The sequence below is a fragment of the Lampris incognitus genome, chromosome 8 (genome assembly GCF_029633865.1).
Source record: "Lampris incognitus isolate fLamInc1 chromosome 8, fLamInc1.hap2, whole genome shotgun sequence".
NCBI classification, from domain to species: domain Eukaryota; kingdom Metazoa; phylum Chordata; class Actinopteri; order Lampriformes; family Lampridae; genus Lampris; species Lampris incognitus.
Window position 1 is genome coordinate 37,051,020 of NC_079218.1, and position 26,639 is coordinate 37,077,658.

Here is a 26,639-nt window from a genome sequence, read left to right on the forward strand (position 1 = left end):
GAGGAAACACCGAGAGTGGTGTGACAGGACACGGAAGCAGGGCAGGCTAAGCTAACTGCTAGCCCATACAGACTGGCAGTTCCAACAGTCACCCTGGCTGGCTCCTGGACGTTCTCATGGACGGTGGAGTTTTTGGATTGTGTTGCTGGCTTTTTTTTGTTGCTTTGTTCTCTGTTTTTGTATGTTTTTGGTGGTGTTGTTTTTGAAGGTTTTGGATATGTGTTTTTGTCTTTGTGTTGCACTGCTGTGGGCTGGGGGAAACGGAATTCCGTTTCTTCTGTGTATGTAGTACATTAGATGAAATGGCAAATACATTTTTTCTGATTCCTGATATTTTCTAAAAATTTATTTCAGATTTTTCCCTTTTTTCTCCCAATTTAGTGGCCAATTGATCCCTATTTTAGTTCAAACACCCACCGTCATACTGCATGCGTTCGCCAACTGCATCTCTCCGGCCGGCAGTCTCGAAGGAGACGCCTCGCCACTTTCGTGACAAGACGAATCCAGGCCGAACCACTGCTTTTTCCGACACACACAGAGGCGCATTCATGTGACGAACACAAGCCGACTCCACTCCCCTCCCGAAGACAGCGCTGCCAATTGTTGCTGCTTCATTGAGTCCGGCCATAGTCGGATCTGACGAGACCGGGGCACGAACCTCGGTCCCCAGTGGGCAACTGCATCGACACAAAGCCGATGCTTAGACCGCTACACCACTGCGGACCCCCTGATTCCTGATATTTGACCAAGGTCTGAAGAAGAGATGACCAATGATGGTTTGTGATTCTTCCTCTCTGGGTAACTCACCTCTGCTATGGGACACGCCACAGACTTCAAGGCCAGAGGATAAAAGCAAGAGAAAAGAACAAGAACAGAAACAAAAACTGGATACAGCAAGACAGAGGGACAGAGAGAAAGGAAAAGAGAGAAGGAAGTGGGAAGATAGACAGGAGATAGGAGAAAGAGAGTGACAGGGTTAAGAACTCGAGACATGTTAGTAACAGTCGAGGCAGAAACAGAGGCTTGACATACACAGCAACTGGCATTAGTTGTGAAAGTGAACTTCAGACCTGAAAACACTTAAATTCTCTATCCATGTACTATACAGCAATACATATAAATCACAGTTTGGTGACACACTTTCTTAAAGTTACAACTTGTCCATGAAAATCTAAAATCATTGCCTAAAATATAGGGTGTCAAGCTTGAAGGAGAGGCAAAGTTGCTTTGGCTAAGAAGAACATATGAGAGCACATTTGTAGGACACCCTTACCAACAGATGCAACAACATAAATAGATAGTTAAAATCCTGATTTGTTTTTGAGTTGTGGTGGGGGAGGTGCTGACCCAATAGCAGTGCTGACTTTTTTTGTTTTGGATTTTCCCCCCTTTTTCTCCCCAATTGTACTTGGCCAATTACCCCACTCTTCCGAGCTGTCCCGGTCGCTGCTCCACCCCCTCTGCCAATCTGGGAAGGGCTGCAGACTACCACATGCCTCCTCCGATACATGTGGAGGTCGCCAGCTGCTTCTTTTCACCTGACAGTGAGGAGTTTCGCCAGGTGGACGTAGCGCGTGGGAGGATCACGCTATCCCCCCAGTTCTCCCTATCCCCTGAACAGGCGCCCCGACTGACCAGAGGAGGTGCTAGTGCAACGACCAGGACACACACCCACATCCGGCTTCCCACCCGCAGACACGGGCAATTGTGTCTGTAGGGATGCCTGACCAAGCCGGAGGTAACACGGGGATTTGAACCGGTGATCCCCGTGTTGGTAGGCAACGGAATAGACTGCTACGCTACCCAGACACCACACTGCTGACTGTTTAATTTTAAATGGATCCCTTGGATTAGTTTGGAGTGGTCAAACACCATGGCCATTACAACATACCAGTACCTCAAAGTGTCAGTAAGTCACATTAAAATGAGGATCTTAAGGACTGCAGCTTTAAGGTCTTGAATTGTATCATTTGCACATGCTTATAGGCATCTGCAGCAGCTCCAAGACTCCAAACTTTCATGAAGTTGCTCTCTTTTACTTTCTGCAGCACAGATATGAGTTGTGCTACTCTCGTCACGTTTGGTGCCTGACATTTGGTGGAGCTTACGGAAATGTGTACTTTGTTATTTTTCCTTCCGTTTCTTCCCTTACCAACACTTTCATTACTGCAGGTCTTTTTGGGCCAACATGTGCAAATGCACGGCCTCAAATGAATGATTTTAGTACCTGATATTCAAAAACGTATCTAATGTTGATTCCTTGAGATTTCAAAACCACCCCTTAAATGCCACTCTCAAAAAGGGCAATTACATTTCAACAGAACTCCATAGTATGGGTTACTCGCTTGGAATATGCTTGTCCTTTTTAATTTAAGTACTATATGCCTAATTTATTTCAAATGATGGCTAAGCTGTTTCAGAAAGAACAAAGAACAAAACAAAAAAGAACTTCTAATACAGCCTACCTTTTCCTCCAGGTCTTTTATCTGTCTTCTCTGGATGTCCGTCTTATCCTCCAGGTCACGGATTCTCTGCGAACATTCAGAGATGGAAAAGGTCAGAAATGATCGAGCCTCTTGACGAATGAGCAGGTCAAATAAATAAATAAATGAATAAGTAAAAATAGCATTGTAGGTTTAGATTTGGACACTCTGTCAGGTACTATCATCTCAACCTCCCATCCTCTCTTGCATCCAAACATTCAATCCATCCATTATCCAAACCGCTTATCCTGCTCTCAGGGTCGCGGGGATGCTGGAGCCTATCCCAGCAGTCATTGGGGAGCAGGTGGGGGACACCCTGGACAGGCCGCCAGGCCATCACAGGGCCGAAACTATTGTAAAATATCCAATTTGCATTGAAAAACAATGGTTGCTTGAAACGGACCAAATTCTCAGATTCTGTGCTTTTGTAGCATGAAACACAGAACATGAAACAACATACGAGTATATGGTTATAATAAATAAATCAACTGCCTTACTTTTTAAAATATAGTTATATTCTAAAACAATCACATTAAGTTATTTAGGATATCTGGCATTATCCAATACAGTTATGTTATAAACAAATAGTATTGTAATCTATAGAATCACTTACTTTATACTTCAGTTATATCAGTTATATTTGCAGGTTGGCAATTTTACAACTTTATCATGTGAGTGTCCACCGAGCAACCCGTCAAGTCAAATTTTGCTTTTAAGAAAACCTGACAGGTGAATTATACGGATTCTGATGGATCAGTGTATCCTTGTTTATGTAACAGTTAATGAACTAATAACAAACTGAGCTCCCTTTATAATTCAATTCATTGTTTCACAGGTTTTTCACAGTGTGGTGGTATAATAGGAACCGGCAGGTGATGGCCCGGCATGTGGCTGAAGGTTTGACATGCAAGGCTGGATGGCCCTCGCTCAGGGTCCCTCTGATAGAGTAGCACCCGCCGGTGGGAATTTATGGTACAGCAGCTGCAAAAATCTCAAACTTAGCTTGACATTTGATTCTATTGTATTTTTTAATCAAATGTCAAGTCCACAATTTCTCTATGAGAGACATTGAATAAGTGAAAACAATTAGGAATTGAAGTTTTCACCCAACTCAGTCTCATCAAAGACCATTTAAAATCACTCGTGAAAAATTCACACAATTTTGTCTGAAATTTTCCTCACAAAATATGATAATGTTTACTTTATATCATGTTTTCTACATTGTTTAATCTGATACCATTTCATCTAATATGTTTTCAATAAGAAAAATCACCTTAATGATTTTATTTTCTCTGATATTTTCCCAGACGTGGATCAGAAGTAGAGAAGTGGCCCAGAATTGGCTCACTGTTAAGTTAGATTACCCTTCCGGGTGGTGCAGTGGATTTGAATGCTTGCGTGACAATGCTGGGGTTCATACATCGAATCCCGGTGTTGCCTGCAGCCCTGCTGGGTGTCTCAATTGGCAGCACGCATGGTTGGGTTCCAGACAGGGGCAATGCATTCTGCCACTGTAAATGTGGAGGGGCCTATATGATTATGGGTGCATCTGTGCGAAATAGTGTGAGACTCTGCACACATTACGCTCCTCTGGACAACCCAAAACCTGCAGCTAGCAGATGAAGAAGAAGCAATCAGCTTGCTCCAAAAGTATCGGAGGATACACGTGGAGTCAACACCCCCTCCAACCACTGCAGTATAATGGGAGGACCTTAGCAGGACAGGGAATAGGGCATGTCAAACTGGAATTTGGGTTAAAAAAAGGGGAAGGAAAAAAAAAAAACCTTATGCAAGGCACTGCTCCTGAGAGCCTACTGGAGGGGTGCCACACAGCAGGTGACACTGCTGACCTTATTTGGGGTGGTTAAAGAGCAGTTTTTCTGCTAATTATAAAGAAAGATGGTTGAATTAACTCAATGGACCCGCACATCATTGCCCAACACACACTGAATGGGGACCGACCTGGTGAGCCTGGTGAAGAAGTTCCATTCTCTCCTGAAGGATCTGGCAGTCGTACTCGCGGCTCTTTCTCAGCATCTGCCTCCTCAGCTTCTCCACCGCCGCCCGTAACTCGTCTCTCTGCAGCTCATCCAGAGGCTCGCCATATTTTATCACCTATAGGCAGGAGCATGTATGCTACATTGGCAAGAATTTCTGTCTGAACATGGAGTGGGTGTTACTAGATAAATAAAGATCTCCATAATGCATTGTGGCTGTGTGGCATACGTTAGCTATAGCTCCATGAGACGGACCATCACTGTTTGATTGTTCAGGGCTGACTGGGTAGTGACAGAGACAATAGATGCAATATGAATTTTTATTGCTGAAATATTTAAATGAAATGTACCGCACGAACATATGCATAAATTAATTTAGCCTGCTAGTGTGCATTATTAACAGTATGTCTTTTTCACAAAGTTGTCTTTTCTAAATTTGTGTCATCATCTGTCAATAGGTCATCTATATTTGTGAGACAAATAAAATGTGAGTTTAAAACAGCTTTGAGTTTGATTAATAGTAATCACTTATCCTAGTACTTGCAATTACATGAGAGACAGAAGTAACTGTTGACAAGCAGTATTTACCTCTCTGAGGCAAATCTAGTATATCAACAAGCATATTGCTGTTATAAAAATCAAACATGTATGATTTTAATCAAACACGTCTGATCGTGGGGTTTGCCACAAAAGACTTTATAATGGCTATTTAATCAAAATGTACATGAACACAAATAAGTCAGGTCATAATATATTTCTATGATAACAATCTGGAAAACTTTCAAACTGCCTGCTGGGCTAAACCCTGTCCATATGGTACTACCTACACAGCCCTTTCTGTTTGCATAGTAAATAGTTTTAAACTAGTAAATACTACATAGTAAATAGTTTTAAACTAGTAAACACTACATAGTAAATATTTTTAGACTAGTAAACACTACATAGCAAATAGTTTTAAACTAGTAAATATTACATAGTAAATAGTTTTAAACTAGTAAACACTACATAGCAAATAGTTTTAAACTAGTAAACATTACATAGTAAATAGTATGAGGTCTGCTAGGTGTAATGAGGTTGACAGTAGAGTTAAACTGCAAGACAATACATCAGCAGAATCTAAAGGAAACTGCTCTCAGAAAAATCTAACCTGAGAAAATAATTTAACTGGCTGAAATATAGTGTAGTATGTAATGACCTTGTCTTGCTGCAGGGCATTATATAAAGTTGCTTCCAACTCTTGGATTTGCTGTGAAGAGAAGGGAAGAGAAGAGATTAACGCACACGCACGCACGCACGCACGCACGCACGCACGCACGCACGCACGCACGCACGCACACACACACACACACACACACACACACAACTGTTTGATTTGCTTTACTGTATGTTATACTTTGCATCATACATTAAAAAATTAAGAAAGAAAAGAAATCCACTTTATTTTGTCATTGTACAGGTTACAATGAATGTGTTCCCTGTAGTTAACTCATCCTATTTTATAGGAGCAGTGAGCAGCTGCAGTGTCTGGGGACCAACTCCAGTTTTTCTTTCCATTGCCTTGCTCAGGGACACATGCAAACTTCACACAAAGGGACCTGGGGCGGCCTGGGGTTCAAACGCAGGACCTTCTTGCTGTGAGGCAACAGTGCCAACCACTTGGCCACTGTGCCGCCCACCGTGCCTTAAAATTAAATTAGGTGCCTTTAAGAGCTTTTATCCTTTAACTTCACATTATATCTTAAATAAACAGTGATATTCTTTATGGATCAGAGTTAAAAAAAAAATTCTGACAGTTAAAACAAAAAAAATCCTTCTCTCTGTCTCTCCCTTCCACCACACACACACACACACACACACACACACACATATAATTACCATATAGGCCTGGTCCAGCGCTTGTTTCCTGTAGTCCAGCTCTTCTTCTAGATATCCTTTTTGTTTACAGAACATCTCCTATATATAGACAGTGGTTAGAAGCAAAAAATAACATCAATATAATATGAATATAAATGTCATTTTTACAGCACTGTTAAATTTTACAAAATGCTTCACAGTGGGTTTAAAACAGAGGGGGAAAAAAGAAGATAAAAATAAAAACAGCAACAAAACTGACTGTTACAAAGCATAAAACCAAACCAACCAAAAGGAGCACTAAACAATCCAGGAAATATAGAAAATGATAATAATAGGAGACATATCATAATGGTGCTTTTTGAGATGAGATTCAAAAATTCAGTATCAGTAAGGTTTGCACCTACTGGTCGGTCCGTTTGTCCATTTTGCTCATCTGGTTTTCCACAGCAAAATGTCCGTGTGTACAGACATAACTCATTTACTTGCTAGCAAGCTACCTGTTTTTAAACATGGTAGTTGTTCATTCTCAGTCTAGCTTGTATCATTTTGATGCTTGGACAGTCAGCACTGTTCAGTGCACAAACTCTTCCCCAGTAGTTCCAGGGCAGTAGAAAAGTACCCAACCTGGAGTAGACACTAGAAAAGCCTACAATTGGCACGTGTTCTTGCTGTGGAAAACCATGGAAAAGTTCCAAGTCCCTGAATAAGTTCTGAGCTTCTGAAAAGGTTCCTACAGTGGAAATTAGTCGATAAACCTCCTTAGGAATGAAAGTATCCTAAGCGTCAGTTTGCTATGTGATTTAAGTGATAAAGGTTACACAGTCCCATGGGTGCCCATGTCCATCACAGTTTCCAAGGTAAAGTAAACTGTGTGTCACTGCCTTTGGACCTGTGCTGACATGGCTTACCATCTCTATTTCTAGGTCCACCATCTTCTGGTGCAGGGCAGCCTCGGTCCCCTCTATCTGCTGGATCCACTAGAGGGCGGCAAAGTCCAGAGCACGAAAAGTAAACGTCAGGTCAGGGCTGCTAAAGTTTAAGCGCTATTAGAAGTGGAACTGATAATGGACATATTTGTGGTTACCTTTTCAGCTAGTGATAAAACAGTGCTAGCTTGAATAATGGCCACTTGTTCCTCATTTCGTAAGTTCTGTGCAAAGGAAGCAGAGAAAATATCACTTAAAGAAGCTCAAAGTGCTTGCATGCATTTCAACGTCACTGCTGACATGATGTTTTAATAGCTAGCATGTGACTTACTCCGTTGTCTCCCAGGATATCTAGGAGTTTGATGAGATCAGGTATACACACATCCTGTGGAAATGGGATAAATACATAACTAGCTGAGCCTGATCACAATAACCGACAACAGAATCACCAATTATATTTAAATGGGACAATGTAATATTCCATCCATCCATTATCTGCACCGCTTATCCTGCTCTCAGGGTCGCGGAGATGCTGGAGCCTATTCCAGCAGTCACTGGGCGGTAGGCGGGGAGACACCCTGGACAGGCCGCCAGGCCATCACAGGGCCCACACACACACACACATTCATACCTAGGGACAATTTAGTATGCCCAATTCACCTGACCTACATGTCTTTTGACTGTGGGAGGAAACCGGAGCCCCTGGAGGGAACCCACACAGACATGGGGAGAACATGCAAACTCCACACAGAGGACAATCCGGGACGACCCACCAAGGTTGGACTACCTCGGGGTTCGAACCCAGGACCTTCTTGCTGTGAGGCGACCGCACTAACGACTGCGCCACCATGCCACCAATGTAATATTCTTAAGGAGCAAATATCAGAAGGAGTTGCTGAGTAGAGCAACTGAAACAAATCAATCCCTCCCCTAACCTCATCAAATGGACATTTCTTCTTGTCCTTTCTGATTTATTGTTATTCACATTGCTTAATGCTGTTCACCAATCAACTGCAAATTAGACATAGTCCCTTTGATTTTAAAAGACACTTGACAACACAATAAGATTTCTTCCTTGGTGTCCTGTACAAATATCATATCAAACAAACTTAAAAAAAAAACACTCTTACACTGGTTAATCTTCCTACCTTGACCCCTTCTTTCATACAGTAGATCTGCAGAGCGCTGACCCCCTCAGAGAAGGGATGCATCCTCAAGTGGTTGAATGGAGGAGATCTTCTTTCACGCTCCTAAAAAAATGATGGTAATAAAACACAATTTAAAAAATCTGTACAACTTCTCTGCATAAAAAGGTTCCATAGCACATTCAGCTGAGCCAGAGAAATGACAGATACTGACTTTATCTATGATATCATCAACTATAATTACCGACAATGGGCCCTTGGGTATGGATGCCTAAAAGACCCCTCCCTTAGCACAGGTGCACTCATTTAAAGCCTCACTCAACCACATATTTATCAGTTAAAGCCACATTTAATATCAGCTAAAGACATAGTCTAAAAGGACAGTAGCAGCAAGCTGTTAATGACACATATGCCAAAGTCCTTCAACCTTATGGCAAAAAATGCAAAGTTAATAACAGCAACTTGAAGCAGAGGCTTAAGGGTCAGAGGTCAAGGGGCTCTTTGGGCCCCTGGGCCTGTTCCCAGTAGGCACTTTTGGTAATCTATTCATGGACATAGAGTCTCCGGCCTCTATAGTGGTACTGGACAAAAACAGCCTTTGTAAGACATGAAATGGCTTGTCTGGAGGCCAGATGGGCCAGGTTTGCCAGTAACAACATCCATATAGTATATGTATATGACACAAAGACTAAATTCACTGATGAATATTGCTTTAAGAAGTCAATTACTTGTTGGATGGAGATTTCCTTGGACGTTCATATCAAACAAAAACATGGTCACCTTTTTTCTGAAAAATATCTGATAATCAGTATATCCGAAGGAAAATTTAAACGATATGCCGAACATTTCCACTCCTTTCAATGACATAATTCTGAATAACCATTTGAATAGGAGCACCAAACAATATGAACCTTTTCAAAAAAATTATCTACTGATCACACACACAAACACACATTTCGTCGTAATGTTTCCATTCAATATTTTTCTATTCATGCTGCAGTTTCCTAATGGAGAGTGAGTGCACAGAATATCAGCTATTCTCCCTTTTGCTCACTAGGAGGAGGTCTCGCCTTTGCGATCACATTTCCGCATCTGCACTGCAGCGAAGTGAGATCACAATTTTCCACTGTCAGCTCCGTTTCTAGCTGACAGGCTGCTGGACTGCTAGCACATTTAAAATGGCTGCATGTCTTGACAAGCTTACTGGTTGACCTGCAGAGGGAACTGTTATTAATTAGCAGCAGTGATGGGCAGCAGGCCTTAAGCCCTGAATTGTCATGCAATGCATGTCAGTGACCTAGATGTTGATTAATAAGATTTGTATGGTGTATGAAAATGTGTGTGTGCGTGTGCATGTGTGTGTAGTATGAGTGCACGTATGAGTGTTGATGCAAGAGAAAGAAAGAGGGAGAAAGAAAGTTTGTGCTTGTGTGTATGGATTAGTGAATAATTCACTGAGTGGGTTGTGGTTGTCTCAGGTCTCTAATGGAGATAATTCAAAAGAGCTGTACCATAAGTTCCTAATGTAAATAAATAACAATAATAATAATCATCACTATTATAACTATAATAACAATAAATAGTTCCCATGAAATGCATTTTTCTTTAGCATTTTTCCACATACAAAAGGGTCAAAGGATAGATAGAGTAGGCTGTCATCCATAGTCACTTATTCTAACTGTTTTGTACCTGTTTTTTTACTGTGTGAATGTAAAGCCCGCTGAAAACGTAACTATGAATTAGGGCTACACAAATTGGCTTAATAAAAACCATTGCTCCGTAATACATGAAGTATTCCATCTCCTCAGCTATGCAAACACAACTCATCTCATTTGGAAGCAATGGAGGTGAGGAGATGTGGGAGGAGGGCTCCGAACCAGTTTGAGGAATGAGAAAGAAAACCAGGAAACTAACAACATCCCACAAGGCACAAAAAAGAAAAATAAAGAAAAGAAAAAAAGAAAAAAAGAAAACATAATCATCTTTAAATGTCCTGAAGTACAATTGTTAATTTGAAACCTATATTACCGGTTAACAAAGTTTTTTTTCCATGTAATATTTCATTTGAAATTCAATTTGTCTTCAAATGCAATTAAGATATCACAAAAGGTATTTTACTGTTTTACCGCCAAAGTTTCGAATGCGTTTGGATCTATATCACATCTTTGTGCGCCTTCATTCAATAATGTACATTGCATTCATTCATTCAATGTCTATGTGCACTCTAACTACAGTCTCTTCCTTGTTCCAGCTTTTCGCCCACAGTGTCCATAGTGAATTGTTTTGAATTAAATTCAAACTGTATACAAGCCTTGTGAAATGTTATTGTAGTTTTAAAATACTGCACAATTTCATGGTTTTAAGGGATTGTTTTTATTACCAAGAACTAACCTTCAAGACATTTGTGTAGCTACAGGCCCCTTGCATGCCCCAAAGTATTTTCATAATTTCAATGGCATTTGCATAGAGATACAGCATATGGCTATCTTTGTCAAATGCGATAACGAGTGGTAATTGTATGGGGGTGAAAAAAAAACCAAAACATAATACTACTCCCCAAGCCCATTTGCAGAGGAAGCAATGCACAATGATAAATAAATGAAGATAAGTTATGCAAAAAATAGCAAAAATAAAAAAGACATCTCTGCTCACACACAAGCAGTCATTTTCCACGTTCCACCCATCCTAGTCACAGCCCTATTTATTAAATGATATAACTCTATGAGATGACTTAGAGTACCACTTGAGGTGAATATGTGTACAACACAGGAATAACTGTGAGGTTTGAAAGCTTTGGACTCACCCACGAAGAACATCAACCATGTGAAACCCAAAACAGGAGGTCGATCCCTTTCTTTGAAAACAGTGTTTTTCTTTTTTTAATTAGATTATGTTAAAGGTAGAACGAGTTGCCCCCCCCCCCCCGGCTCAAAAACACCAGAAGGACACACCCCCTGACCGCAGTGTCCAGAACACATCCCAGTGTACAGGCCAACTCCACGTCGCTCTTCATCCCCATCCTCTCCTTCAGTGCTCACCAGTGGGTAAAAGCCAAACCCAGATTCACTCTCATTTTGGAACGAGCTTTGTCCATTTGGCGTTTCGCCTCGCTGTATTTGCGTCTTTTCACCACTCTGTCCACCATTATCGCAGCTCCCTCTTGGATGTGTGCTTACGATCTTGATCGGGCACCTGGTTGCTCTGTTTTTATGGAGTCCTGCTGCCCCAAGGTTAACGCCCAGAAATGTCCCGCACACGGCAAAATAATAGAAATAAGAAAATACAAGCAGAGGAAAGGGTCTCTGCAGGTACAGACACTGCTACACACGTCTAGTTGGGTCATGAGTGAAGATTGAGAGGATTATATCTGTACGAGTCTATACACTGAGTTTTAGGAAAAACCTGCTTGTCCTAACTTTGTCACAGAATGTTATGAATGACTCTAGAAAATTCGTTGTGTGTGTAATCCAATTTGAACAGTGATCAATTATTTCTAACAGAAAATTATTTATAAGAAATTGCTGTTTCTGGCTATGTAATGAGATACAGCGATTTTGGACAATGAGCAAATTCTTAAATAACAGTACATCGAGTTTGCAAATCTTTAAGACATTTTTAAAGACCCATGCGCTCACCTCACACGTCAGGATTTTTGTTTTAGGTTACTAAGTTTGCTTTTATGACCAAGCAGATCATCTTTAGAAATCCCTCAGGTCTCACCTCCAGTTCCAGTATTCTGAACTCCAGCAGCTCATTCTGGTCTTTCGAGTCTTGAAGTTCCTGCTGTAGCCGGCAGGACTCTGACTCCATCTTCTCCATCTGGACACGTAAGAGGATGAGGAAGAGAGAGAAAGAGAGAACAAGTTCAGGAGAAATTACAAATGTAACTGAAGACAGAAAATAATTAAACTACACTAAATTAATTAATTGAGTTTCCTTCATCGATCCCCTTGGGGAAATTCAACTACTGCAAATTAACCAATCCCAGGCTTTGGGGGGGTGGTCGCGCTCTCTGCCTCTTTCAGTCCGGGTGGTCCTAGGTACGTATTTGCTGGCCCTGTTAGTATGTCTATCTTTTGTACTTACAAATTTTCGTTTTTTTTCTTCTTTTTTTCCATTATGGACATTTTGGAGGGGGAGTGAGGAATTGATGTTTGATGCTGTTTGTATTGATTGCATTGTATCTTTTTTTTTTGCACTGTATCTTTTATTGTGGGGGGGGTTTCATAAATGTATTGTTAAAAAAATTAACCAGTCCTAGCTGTGATCTGTGTAGCTAGGAGCAGTGGGCTGCCGCCTTCTTGCTGTGCCTGGGGACCAACTCCAGTTCTTTTCCCATTGCCTTGGTCAGGGGCACAGACAGGAGTATTAACCCTAACCTGCATGTTTCTTTTGATGGTGGGGGAAACCGGACCACCCAGAGAAAACCCACCGCAGACACGGGGAGAACATGCAAACTCCACACAGAGGACAACCTGGGATGACTCCTCTCCCCCAAGGTTGGGCAACCCCGGGGTTTGAACCCAAGACCTTCTTGCTGTGAGGTGACAGTGCTAACCACTGGGCCACCATGCCGCCCATAAAGCATTTCAGTCAGGAAACCTCTGTTCTGTTTTTTGAAGGGGGGGGGGGTTCTTTTTCACTTGGTCAAAGAGAATCACTACTTATACTATGAACTGCCTTCACCTGGGATGGACTACCAAATCTTACAGCACAAATCCCCTATACAGTACACAGGTGGAGTTGGCAGAGACACAGTGAAAAGTGAAAGTCTACGCACTGGATATTCAAAATTGGGGGATGATGACAAATGGATGTTCATTTAAGTTGCCTTACGATATGATCATAAGCTATATTCCATCAGCTACGTGACTCAAACATGTCTTGCTTTGGCAGTGCAATGAGTCCAGAACTAATTACATTCCCAGCGTGGAAGCCCGGCTGAAATGATCAGAAACACAGCATCCTCAGTTACAGCGAAGAAAATACTTGAGGGTATCCCAACACACATGGAGAGTTAGAAAAACATCACTAGAACTAGTGAGCACATTCAGGCGAAACACAGAAACAATAAGGTGAAGCAAGATCAGAAGCTCTCTCTTGGTTATGATTTTGTCGAAACAGTTTAACTGGATCTTCGAGCAACAACACAACTACCCATTGTGTTAACAATGACATAATTGCACAGTTTCACAAAAAGGTGGCAAAAATCACATTTTCAGTTACACTGCAGTTGTGTGATGTTTGCACAAAAAAGTAAGGAGTTAAATCCAACCTTCTCCAAAAGCTCCTGATTCCTTCGTAAGAAGAGCTGCTTCTCTTCCACCCATTTAGAGTCCTAACAGAGGGCAGAGAAAGATAACACAGTTAGTGGATAAAGTGAAAACTATTAAAACTACTAAAAGTAAAAACTAATAGCACTAAAGTAAAAACCTCTTAAACGACAATGTAATGTTGTTCCGGTGGCATTTGGACACTGCTTGGCATCCTCCTCATATTCTTCATATGTTTTATAATTCCATTATAATTCTGTTATCCTCTTTCAATGTTGTATTCTGTAAATTGTGTAAACACAGCATCCACTGCACATCTGTCCATCTTGGGAGAGAGATCCCTCCTTTGTTGCTCTAACTGAGGTTTCTTCCTATCTTTTCTCCCTGCTGAATGGTTTTTTTAGGTAGTTGTTCCCCAACTGAGGCGAGGGTCTAAGAACAGCATGTTGTGTTGCTGTAAAGCCCCTTGAGACAAATTTGTAATTTGTGATATTGGGCTATACAAATAAAATTGACTTGACTTGACTTAAGGTAACCAACCTAATACTGAATAACCAACATTTTTGTTTGAGAAAATTAAATGTCAACCACTGGAAATTGACATAAAAAACTGATAAATATGCATATATCAACAAGATGTATAACTGGTAAGAAATATCAAGTAATGAACTTCTGATGCGGATTGTCTTTTTTTAATTATTGTACAGAGTAGATAAATCATATCTATGAAAACACTTCTATTAATTACTGCAACAGATCCCTGTGGTTGAGCACAGGCGGAGAGATCTTCTAAGCAATGTATATCAAATTATCTACCTGTCAAAAACTCTTTAAACCAGCACATCTTTGATGGCCAAGGTCAAAATATAGTTGCCAAAAGGGTGCTGAATAGGGTCACTAAATGGTCAAGTTGCTGGTTGTTGTTGGTACACAGGCTAAAGAGCTGCATGACATGTGTTTCAGATGGTTGGGTGGTTTTGTATTTAAAAGGTTTAGGATGTAGATCTGGGTAATAAATCAGAATTAAAACTCAAAACATAAACTTGTGCTGAAATTTAAATGCACAAAGACTCTTGATTGAGTCATGTATCATTTATAATCCACCCATCCATTATCTGTGCCGTCTTAATCCAGTTTAGGGTCGTGGGGGGCTGAAGCCTATCCCAGCATGCACTGGACAGAACACATAATTTAACAACACTTATTAACCCTGAGTTTTAGTAATGGTAAAAACTGATATTTGGTGGTGTTGCTCTGACACTCGCAACTATAATTTAACTTAGTGTCCTCAATTAACCCCGAACTTTCACAAGGTGCAACTATGTTCATCTTTGTTTATAATGTTGGTAGAACTGCTTTGTTTGATGCTTTGTGTGTATTTCTGTGCACATGCATGTGCTTTGTTTATGCCCATAGCATGGGCCCGTAGTGCCCAATGAGGACACTGACGTCAGGTCCTTGGTATTTTATTTCTGGGGATTTTGGTACTTAGGCGCCCTGAGATGCACTTCACTTTCCATGAATCCCATGCAACTTTTCAGTTCCTGAAGCTATGAAACAGGTGAGATATATAAGCCAGAGATGCTCAGGGCTTTCCCCAAGGATATGGAGTAGCCAGTCAGTGGGAACAAGTAGCCAGCCAGGGGTCCAGGGGCATGCCCCCCCCCCCAAAAAAAATGTTTTTTGGCCATAAACACCCAAATTTGGTGGCCCCCCCCCAAAAAAAAATTTTTTTGGCCATAAACATCCAAATTTGGTGGCCTCTTACACATCCTCTTACCACTTTGCCAATATTCCACATATACATTATTCTACATTCCAAACTGTAGAATTACAGTGTGAGGCTGAGGCATAGCCTACGTTTTTTTCCCATACAAAAATAGGTCTGTTACTTTGACAACATTGCCTGTTTTAGTGTGTGTTTGCAATGTGTCTTAGAGGTGGCTCTGCTGTGAAAAGCGCACAGATAATCAATTAATTCGTTCATTCATTAAGCGCATAAATGTCTGTGTGGCTTACATGGAGAATGCAGCGCTTTTCGTGGACTTTTTAATACTTACTGCGCAATTGTCAAGTTGCTGCCACCGGTGTTTTCCAAAGTAGCCCATCTAATGAGGATGTCCCATCTGTCCGCTCAATGCAATTGTTAATGTGTGTTTGTGCTAATATTTGTCAAACACTGAAGACGACTCTCCACTCTCTACTCAGCAGGACACAACCTTTCTGCTGAGCGCGCTCATACACACACATTCATATAGAGCACGTGGGCACGGGACTGATACAGACATATAGGCTCGTTTCTCTATCGTTATGCTTGCTTGTTTTAAAGTGGAGGTCATAAACATACACGCATAGTGAATCGCAACTTGTTTATCGAAACTATTTTAATAGAATCAAAAATTAATATATTAAAGGAGCCCGCTGGACTTAAAGTGAGTAGTCGGTTGTTTGGCCGGCAGCCAACACTTATGGAAAGCTCTGGATACCAAAGAGAGAATCTGGATACTCTGGAGCAGAGATGGGCAACATAATCCAGAAAGGGCCGGTGTGGGTGCAGGTCTTTGTTCCAACCAAGCAGTTACACACCTGATTCTATTGGTCAACCAGTATGTCTTTGCTAAGGACCTTGACTTGTAGACTCAGGTGTTTAACTGCTTGGTTGGAACAAAGACCTGTACCCACACCGACCCTTTCTGGATCTTTTTAATTTTTTTAAATTTTTATTTAACCTTTATTTAACCAGGAGGATCCCATTGAGATTACAAACCTCTTTTTCAAGGGAGACCTGGCCAAGATAGGCAGCACAGTTACAAAATCACACAGTTGCAAAATACACTTTTGAAAACACAAACAAAAGACAAAAAAATTAGAAATAAAATTATATTACAAGCAGATTATAAAAAACAAGTACATGTTGTGAAATCAGCTTCAAGTACTCTCAATTTGGATTTAAAATGGCTCAGTGAGATTAACTCTTAAGTTTCCAGTCATTCTGCAACATATTCCAGGTTAAAGGTGCAGAATGAACAAAAGCCTTTGTTACCCAATTCAGTGCGGGCATATGGAACAGAAAGCAACACATAGTCAAGAGAACGAAAGGAGTAAGGGCCAGCACTTCTCAGTGCAATTAAGTCACAAATGCAGGAAGGCAGTAGACCGAGGATTGCCTTATATATAAAAGTATACCAATGACTGAGCCTTCGGGTGGCCAGAGCAGGCCATCTCACCTGAGCATACAACTCACAGCGATGTGTCAATGATTTGCAATTGGTAATAAATCTCAAAGAAGAATGGTAGGCAGCGTCTAACGCGCGGAGACATTGAGCAGAAGCATTCATATACAAAAGATCTCCATAATCCAACACAGGTAAAAAGGTGGCAGCAACAAGTCACTTTTTTACATTTAAAGAAAAACACAACTTATTTTGAAAATAAAAACCCGGTTTAAGCCTCAGCTTTTTCACAAGATTCTCCCCATGTGGCTTGAAAGTGAGGGAGTCATCAATCAGGACACCCAGGTATTTGTACACATTGACCACCTCTATTTCATTTCCCTCTAAAGTGGTTACTGAAGGGATAATTTGTGACATCTTCCTAAAATTGGAAAACAGCATAAGCTTAGTTTTATCAGTGTTTAGAACAAGTTTCAGCTGAACATGTTTCATCATGTTGCCCATCCCTGCATCAGGATATTCTGGATACTGAAGTGGGCATTACTTTTTAAGAAGAGAAATCCACTTCCTGTCACAGGGCCTGAGGACTGGAGATGGGAACAACTGCCCTGAGTAGTTATCGTTTCTCTAAAAATAATTTATATCATAGATAAAAGTGGCAGGGGATGGGGTGTGTGGGTGGGTTGAAACTTAGGACCTCAGTATTTCTAAAATCATGGCTACGGCCCTGCATGTGTGTGTGTGTGTGTGTGTGTGTGTGTGTGTGTGTGTGTGAGTGTGTTTTAGACTGTGTATACAGTACATGTTCATGTGAGAGCAGCAAAAGGTTCTCTACCTGTCCTTTCAGGGTCAACTCCTTCTCCAAATCCTCTATTTTAGCCTTATACCTGAGAACGTCTGCTTGGAGCTGCTCCTGAGCCTAAAATAACAAGAGACAACAACACTTACTTTAAGTTTCATGAAAACAGCACATATAGACACTAACTGACTAAATATTTGTGCAGTAAATAAAGTAGTCGTTTTCTATAATTACACACATTGCACTACTAAATAAAGCAGTCTGGTCTCAAAGCCTTTTGCAAACGCTAACTAAGAGCAGTGGCAGCCCATCCATTCACACATAAGGTCATACAAGCACACAAGGTAATGGCAAACTTTGATGAAGCCATTAGAAAAGTTTGTGAATGTACCATCTCTTTGCTCTGAGTACTATGATGTCAGTGCAGGATCTAGATGAGGGAAAGTACCAAATTTGGAACAAATGGCATCCCACTGGCAATGCCATTTGTATGATGGTATGATACCAGGTGTGGACAAAGTATTGCCAAAGTACTGGCCAAAGCAAAGGATAGGTTTTCCTTCACCAGGCATTTGGCTGCAGTTATCTTGCTTAACAATGAGCATTTTCCTGAATCCACAAAACACTTTCCCACAAGACGTTTTACGGAAGGCTGTCAATATCAGAGGTGGATAGTAACGCGTTACAGTTACTCTGTCGCATTATCAAATTTGTATCTAACCAAACTGACTTCGTCTTTACTGTCAACAGAACTCCAGGGGTATCAGCTTCTCTTCTCTGGGAGAGTTTGAAAGTATATATCTAAGAGGTGAAATTATTTCATATAGTGGGTTTGAGAATAAATTGAGGGGAAAAAATTACAGGCACTAAATCAATAAATTAACCAGCTTGATAATATCTATGCATCTTCTAATCCTGAACATATACAAGGAGCGTGTTTCACTTTAGGCGGAGTTTGATGTCTTCTCCACTAATTAAGTTGAGGACCTTCTATATAAATCTAAATACTCTTTAACGAACACAGTGACAAAGCCAGTAAACTTTTGGCCCATCAATTGTGACAGGCTTCTTCATCTCATCAGATTCCGCAAATTCAAACTCCTTCAGGTGTAACAACAGAACCTAAAAACATTAATGATCAATTTAGACCGTTTTACTCCTCTCTGTATGCTTCTGAGCTTCATACTGATTTGTTTGCTTTTGATAGTTTCTTTGACCCACTGGACATACCCAAAGTGGACCCAGACTCTGTTGGGAGGCTAGAGGAGCCGCTCACTGTAGACAAGCTTAAAAGGGCCACCTTCTCCATGCAATCAGGAAAGTGCCCAGGACCAGATCATTTTCCAATTGAGTTTTATAAAACCTTTTCAATAAGTTAGCACTGGTTTTGATTGAGATGTTCAATAAATCATTTAACTCTCTCGAGCCACCTCCAACTCTTAATCAAGCCTCAATATCATTGATTTAAAAAAAAAGAAGAACAAGATCCCTTTATCTTGTTCAAATTACTATCCTATAAGTCACTATCCATGGATATAAAGCTTTTATCTAAGCTATTAGCCATGCATCTGGAGACTGTTCTCCCTTCCATTATCTCCACTGACCAAACTGGGTTTATCCAGAACAGATATTTGTTTCATAATCTCAGATGACTCTTTAATGTGGTGTATAATCCCTCCACCTCGTCTGCAACAGAGGCTGTGATCTCATTAGATGCAGAGAAGGCTTTTGATGGTGCAGAATTAAATTATCTTTTTTACACATTGGATAAATTTGGCTTTGACCAGAGGTTCATTGCCTTGGTGAAACTGTCACAGAAAGTTGAATCAGTTCATCTGGACACAATGTTTATTGGCAGAAAAGTTTTATCACTCATCTAGGCAACTTCTTCAGTCTCAACTGGCTGCAGGTATCCCTACCGAAATCACGGAAAAAGAAAGAACAAGCAAAATCCCATTTCTTCAAGGGCCCCTTCAAGTTCGTGAAATGGGAGGTAACCTGAAAACATCAAGGCAGGAGCTGGATGAGCATCTGGAAAGAATGTATGCAGATGACAAGAGGAACATGCAGACAGCTATTCCATCAGACATCCCACCAATCGAACAACCAGAGCACCAGATGAACATTAATCCTCCAAAGTGGAGTGAGGTGGAGCAGGCAGTAAAGTGGGCAAGAGCATCATCAGCCCCAGGGCCAAATGGGGTTCCGTATCAATCATGTTTACTGGCCACGTAGGTTTGCACAAACATGGAATTTGACTCCAGTTTCGTGGCTCTCACACTGTACTTGATATAGAATAACAACACTACAACACAACAATCTTCAGACATATACACAAGGAATGACTATATACAGGCGAAATAAGAGGTGATAAGGTGCAATGGTGCAGAGAATATATCAGAGATGCTGAAATAGATGTTAGCAGGTTACTTACATACATGGCTGAGGTAGATGGACATGACAGAGCATACCAGTATACATACAATGTACAGTACAGTGTATCCAAAATGGCTGGATTTATTGACAGTGTTAAGCATTCATTTGAATGACAGCCCATGGAAAGAAACTGTTTTTATATCTGGTTGTTTTGGGGTGCAGTGATCTGTAGTGCCTGCCAGAGGGGAGGAGTTGGAACAGGCTGTGACCAGGGTGTGATGGAAATTAAGAAATATGTATCACCTGTAAAATATCTCTTAATGTCAAGGTAACATCATATTGACTATTTCTTCTTGAACCCCCCTCCCCAAAAAAAAAAGTCCTTCGACTCTACAAGTGTGCTCCTGATGTTCTTTGCTACCTGTGTAGGCTAATGAGAGTGGCTTGGGAGAAGGAACTCATACCCAAAGCATGGCGCAGGTCAGGAGGAGTCCTGATTCCTAAAGAGAGGGAATCCATGGCTATCAGCCAATTCTGCCCCATCAGTCTCCTCAATGTAGAAGGTAAGATTTTCTTCAGTGTTGTAGCTCATAGGATGGCCAGCTATCTGGAAAGGAACAGCCTTGTGGATACAACAGTCAAAAAAAGCGGGCATCCCAGGGTTTTCTGGACACCTCGAACACACCAGCTTGATTTGGCACCAAATCCAGACTGCTAAGAAAGAGAAGAGTGATGTCCATATAATTTTTCTTGACCTTGCCAACGCGTTCGGATCTGTCCCTCATAGTTTCCTCTGGGGGCATCCTTTGACTTCTTCAGGATACCAAAGACCATCACAAACCTTTTCAAGGCCGATTTCCAAGATCTGCAGCTGTTTCATCATGCCATCTTTACCATCACATGGCACCGCATGGAGATTGGCATAATGGCAGGATGTACCATCTTCCCACTGGCTTTCATCATGGCAATGGAAGTCAACATAAGGGCCTCCAGGTAGGTGATGGGTGGTGAGTGGCTGAAATCTGGAATTTGTCTACTACCCATCAGGGCCTATATGGATGACATGACAACCATGACAACAACAGCACCTTGCACCAGGCACCTTTTAGGGAAGCTTCAAGAGAACATCACTGGGGCTAGAATGAAATTCAAGCCATCCAACTCAAGAAGCATCTCTATAATCAAAGGCAAACTGACAGAACAAAGGTTCTACATTGAGCAAGAACCTATTCCAACTGTGTTAGAGCAGCCAATCAAAAGTCTGGGAAGATGGTACGACTCAAAACTGAAGGACACTGATCATGCACATGAGCTTAGGAAAGAAATCGTTAAAGGTCTGGAGAACACCAATCGATCTATGCTTGCCAGCAAGCTGAAAATCTGGTGTCTGTCGTTTGGTTTACTACCTCACCTTATGTGGCCACTAACCATGTATGACATCACCCACATTATGAGTCGAGAAGATGGAAAGGACAATCAGCTCTTATGTGAGAAAATGGTTAGTTGTTCCTCGATGCCTGAGCAGCATGGGCCTGTATGGTCAGGGGCTACTCCAGCTGCCTCTCTCTAGCCTCACATAGGAGTTCAAATGCACTAAAGTGAGACTAGAGACAACCCTGGCAGAATCAAGGGACACTGTGATCCAAGCTGCTGCCCCAACCCTGGCAACAGGAAATAAATTGATGACTAAGAATGCGGTACAACAGGCAAAATCTGCTCTCCACTATGGCGGCATCATGGGCCAAGCCCAACACAAAAGAGAGGGCTTGGGATTAGGCAGAAAAAGACCTTGCTGGAAGAAGGCGTCCTCACTAGAGCGGCGGAAGTTAGTTGTGGCCGAAATCTGAAATCTGCCAACAGGAGGCGTTCAGTAGGTGTGCCAAGGCTGTGTCACAAGCTAAACAGGGCCAGTAGATGAGATGGCAGAGTGTGGAAAAATGTAAGATCAGCTGGAAGGACATGTGGGAGATGGAGGCAAGCAAATAAATTTCTTCCTTCGAGCAACCTACAATGTCCTTCCTACCCCTAAAAATCTCAACCAATGTCTGGGTGAAGATCCAGCATGCCCCCTGAATTCAACACAAGCTACACTTAGACACATCCTCACTGGGTGAAAAGAGAGCCTCCCCCAAGGACGGTACACCTGGAGACACAATCAAGTGCTCAAGTGCCTGGCAACAACTTTGGAAAGCAGGAGAGCAACCAAAAATACCTTGCTGCTCAGAACAACCAGCCCACGTGTGTCAGTTGCCTTTGTTTGGGAAGGGGAACAAAGACAAAGGAAGATTCCACCAAGGGCCAGGTTTGGACAGCTGGAGGCAGCCCGGGACTGGAAAATAATGGTGGATGTGCGCCAACAGCCGACACCAACTTGAGGCCTGACCTGGTCCTGTGGTCCAACTCTCAGCACATTGTGTACTTTGTGGAGCTCACAGTCCCTTGGGAAGCTGCTGTGCAGCAAGCTTTTGAAAGCAAGAAATTGCAATATACAGAGCTTGTAGTTGAGGCAGAACAGCGGGGCTGGAGAGCAAAGATCTGCCCTGTAGAAGTTGGATGTCGAGGCTTCGTGGCAACATCAACTGTAAGGCAGATGAGGGACCTGGGGAGCAGTGGACAAGCCCTATGTCAGGCCATCAAGGAAACATCAGAGGTGGCAGGGCAGGGTAGCCAGCGGATCTGGCTGAAGAGGAAAGACCCCAGCTGGTCTCCTAAATAAAACAGCTATGCAGATGCAGAAGAGGGTGGTTCTGAGATGTCAGAATGCACAGTTGAGCCTACTGGAGATGTTGTGGGACCAGTCAGCAAAACACTGATGAAAGTGGGAGCCCACTTGACAACCCAAATGATGTGTTTGCCCACCCTTTCTCAACATCGGAGTAGCATAGGTCAGTGTTTAAGGCTTCCGTCGACACTGGGAGCATGAGAGTGTAAGAGGTGGCACTTTGGATTTTAACATCAGGTCCTGTGTATTTGAAAACATGTACTGCATTCTACATACAGACTGCATTCTGTACTACATTCTACATACGTTATTCTGCCCTCCAGGCATTTACATTCTGAAGTGTGGTGTCTGGTGCCCTCTACAGCATTTCTGTTTAAATGTGCAGAGTTTTGAGACAACTTCCTTTGTAGAAAGGAAGTAGGAAGAGAAGTAAGAAGACAGAGCACATGCACGCCACAAGAGGTTAGATTTCAGCCCAACCAGAGTACAGAACATTCATCTGCTGTCATCCTGTTGTTGTGGCATAGAAAGCGTTGCCTGTAAGTTGGAATGAGACATTTGTGAAAGCTGTACTGAAAAAGTAACTTTTGCTAGCGTTTAACTTTGCCAAGTTGGTTTCTGCAGTGATTAACTGTTAATTTAGCGTGATCCTCCCACATGCTACGTCCCTCTGGTGAAACTCCTCACTGTCAGTTGAAAAGAAGCAGCCGGCAACTCCACATGTATCGGAGGAGGCATGTGGTGATCTGCAGCCCTCCCTGGCTTGGCAAAGGGGTTGGAGCAGTGACCGGGATGGCTCGGAAGAGTGGGGTAATTGGGCAGGTACAATTGGGGTGAAAAAGGGGGAAATTATGCATTTTTGTATACTTTTTGCTCTTTTAATAAGAAGTGCTGTGTGGTTTACTACAGCTGCATGTAACCTTACAATAATAGCAGCAGCAGCAGCAGCAGCAGCAGCAGCAGCAGCAGCAGCAGCAGCAGCAGCAGAAGCAGCAGCAACAACAAATAACAAAAACAACAACATTTAACAGAAAAGAGCTCTGGTATCGGTATCAGCAGATATCCAAATTCAGGTATCGGATCGGAACTGAAAAAAAAACGGATCAGTGTATCTCTACTAGGGATACAGTAAGAATATCAGGGCAGATCACAAAATCTGATGGGTCACCAAATACAGTGTAACACTGGCTTAATAGCAGAACAACAGTGCCTCCCCATTGGGTTCATACCTTTTATAATATAACAGAATGGCAATGCAGAATAACAGCGCAACATTCTCGCCTTGAATAGGCAGGACCTAGTTAGAAAATGGTGTCTCAGCCGACACACTATAATTGGGAACCCCAATGAGGAATGAACTAACAAAGTCTGAATATTTAAACTACCAAAAAGAGATACAATTGGCCCACTAACATTACATGCACAAATGCAAAGTTACTGAGAAAATGACCATATGTCTACATTGTTAATGAGGACCTGGTCAACTATTCTTTCTTTCTTTTTCTTTCTTTCTTCATCTCCTTTCAGCTTGTTCAGTTTCTCAGGGGTCGCCACAGCAGATTTTATAGTTTCCATCGGTACCCTGTGAGGGCACAGCACCAATGGCAGTCGTTGTTAACCTGGGCCTTGAGTGATCTGGTAGTGAGCGTTGACCGATCCAATATGGTCTTGTCAATCACATAATGATTTGGCAAAATTTGATGTCGGATACCTTTCCTGACACAACCACTAACCCTATGGACGGGGATACAGGTAAAGCACTGGATGCCATCCCAGTATTCATGAACTTGCGTCCATGCCTGTTGCCCATGCCAGTCAAATATTCTTTCATTCTTTTAATGTAATAAATTGCATCTAGTTAAGTTAATACTTAACTAAATGCAAGATGTTTTTTATGAGATACTTTTTTTACTCTTACTCAAGTAGTTATTTTTATGAGTATTTTGACTCCAACTTGAGTAAACATTATAAAGTAATTATACTTTTACGTGAGTGCTGTTTTTGTTTACCCATCACTGGCCAATGCATATCTAATGCAAAGCACACCACATTTGCAAACAGCTGTCACTGACGTATGAGAACCCTGACTTCAGAGCATGTAACAGTGCGATGACAGTTTAACAGCTATTTAATCGATAACAACTTGCAGGATGTTTTTCTGAAACATTGAACCTACTTTGCATTGTGATTATGACACCCATGGGTTGACTGCTGAGTCAGACTGATGCTATTCTACCTTCAAATGAATGAAAACATTCTTGAGAAATACCCTGCCAATGGACAGGCTAATGCATTGGCAGCACTGTAGATTGAAAAGTACCGACATGTGACCTGGTGTAGTTGTTTCTGATCTGACCATCTCTCCTCTTACATCTGCTATGTCAGAGAACTTTCTTATCAAATTTCAGATGGCAATTTTTTGTCCCTGTAGCTGTGGTATCAACGTGTTCAGCACCCATCATATCGGCCCATCAACCCTGGTAGCACTCTGTGATAGAATGCCAGAGACCATGGCTCCTTTCACTGTATTCAGTGGCTCTGTCAACAGCTTTACTAGTGACTACGGATTTCACAGAATAGTCGACTATCAAAATCACTAGTCGACACTGTGGATAGTTGTAGACTAATAATTCATCTGGGGTTTTAACACTGAGCAGTAATAAAGCAGTGACAATGTATCTACAGCAGATACGCAGCTGGGGGCGCTATGAGCGGTTGCTGACAAGTCATAGTTGTCATGCGGGACTTTAACACTGTGCAGCGGGGCACTAAAGCAGCAGACATGCAGCAAGACCAAGAGGCAGAAAGAAAGGACTAAAATCAATAGTGTGGAAATACTTTACCAGATCAGATAAAACCGTCAGCTGCATACATAAGTACGTAAGTTAAATTGGGCTCAGCAAGACTCGTTCACTTAATACTTCTTATAATGTGGGAAACAAACCGGAGCTAGCAATGCAGCTGTATTTCATATTGTTATCCTCAATTGGAAAGTGACCCATATTCAGTCATTTAACCTGTAATGTTATAATGTCGAATTCTTCATTAGACGCTAGCTACTCTGCTAATCTATGTTTTTCCCAAATTAAAAGTATCTTCAAGAAATGTGACTGGTTCTTGGTGGTGACACCATTTAATTTACATAATGTAGGACAAAAAGGACCAGACGACTATATACTATATTGAACATTCAATTTAAGATAATTTAAGGCTTTTAGGGTTTTCAGCAGCTGCCGTCACCACAACAACCATGGACACACTCGGCTGAAAGTAACCAGTTAACACGGTCACTAGTTAAACCAAAACATCTGCAAAAAAGCAGTCGCATTGGTACTGCAATCTCCTGCTGAAACACGCTTGCTGGGGATTTAGTTCAATCAGATTGCGGCTCATTTTGCGGTTCAAATCTTTGTGGATTTAGAGAAAGCATATGACAGGGTGCCGAGAGAGGAGGTGTGGTATTGTATGAGGAAGTCGGGCATTGCAGAGAGGTATGTAGAAGTGGTGCAGGATATGTATGAGGGAAGTGTGACAATGGTGAGGTGTGTGGTTGGAATGACAGATGGGTTCAAGGTGGAGGTGGGATTACATCAAGGATCGGCTCTGAGCCCTTTCTTGTTTGCACTGGTGATGGACAGGCTGACATATGAGATCAGGGAGGAGTCTCCGTGGACTATGAAATTGTGATCTGTAGCGACAGTAGGGTGCAGGTTGAGGAGAGCCTGGAGTGATACAGGTATAGGCCTCAGGTTCTTTTTAATATTATTAACTCTCTTACAAAAAACAATGTGATTACATTACATTACATTACATTACAGTCATTTAGCTGACGCTTTTACCCAAAGCAACTTACAATAAGTGCATTTAACATAGGCAATCAATCAGGAGAAC

General features: G+C 41.8%; 1 protein-coding gene across 2 annotated transcripts in view; it reads right to left on the minus strand.

Annotated features, from left to right (window-relative positions):
- Window positions 1-833: 833 nt before the first annotated feature.
- jakmip2 (janus kinase and microtubule interacting protein 2) overlaps window positions 834-26,639 on the minus strand; it is a 70,760-nt gene continuing 44,954 nt past the window's right edge. Inside the window, exons 11-22 of one of the 2 annotated variants that reach the window (XM_056284464.1) lie at window positions 17,687-17,770; window positions 13,681-13,743; window positions 12,126-12,224; window positions 8,409-8,510; window positions 7,592-7,645; window positions 7,419-7,484; window positions 7,243-7,311; window positions 6,356-6,433; window positions 5,676-5,726; window positions 4,446-4,598; window positions 2,466-2,531; window positions 834-884 (exon numbers count right to left, since the gene is read on the minus strand). In XM_056284464.1, coding sequence (XP_056140439.1) covers window positions 834-884; window positions 2,466-2,531; window positions 4,446-4,598; window positions 5,676-5,726; window positions 6,356-6,433; window positions 7,243-7,311; window positions 7,419-7,484; window positions 7,592-7,645; window positions 8,409-8,510; window positions 12,126-12,224; window positions 13,681-13,743; window positions 17,687-17,770 — 936 coding nt within the window. The remainder of the gene's footprint in view (window positions 885-2,465; window positions 2,532-4,445; window positions 4,599-5,675; window positions 5,727-6,355; window positions 6,434-7,242; window positions 7,312-7,418; window positions 7,485-7,591; window positions 7,646-8,408; window positions 8,511-12,125; window positions 12,225-13,680; window positions 13,744-17,686; window positions 17,771-26,639) is intronic. The other variant, XM_056284465.1, reaches the window with a different exon arrangement.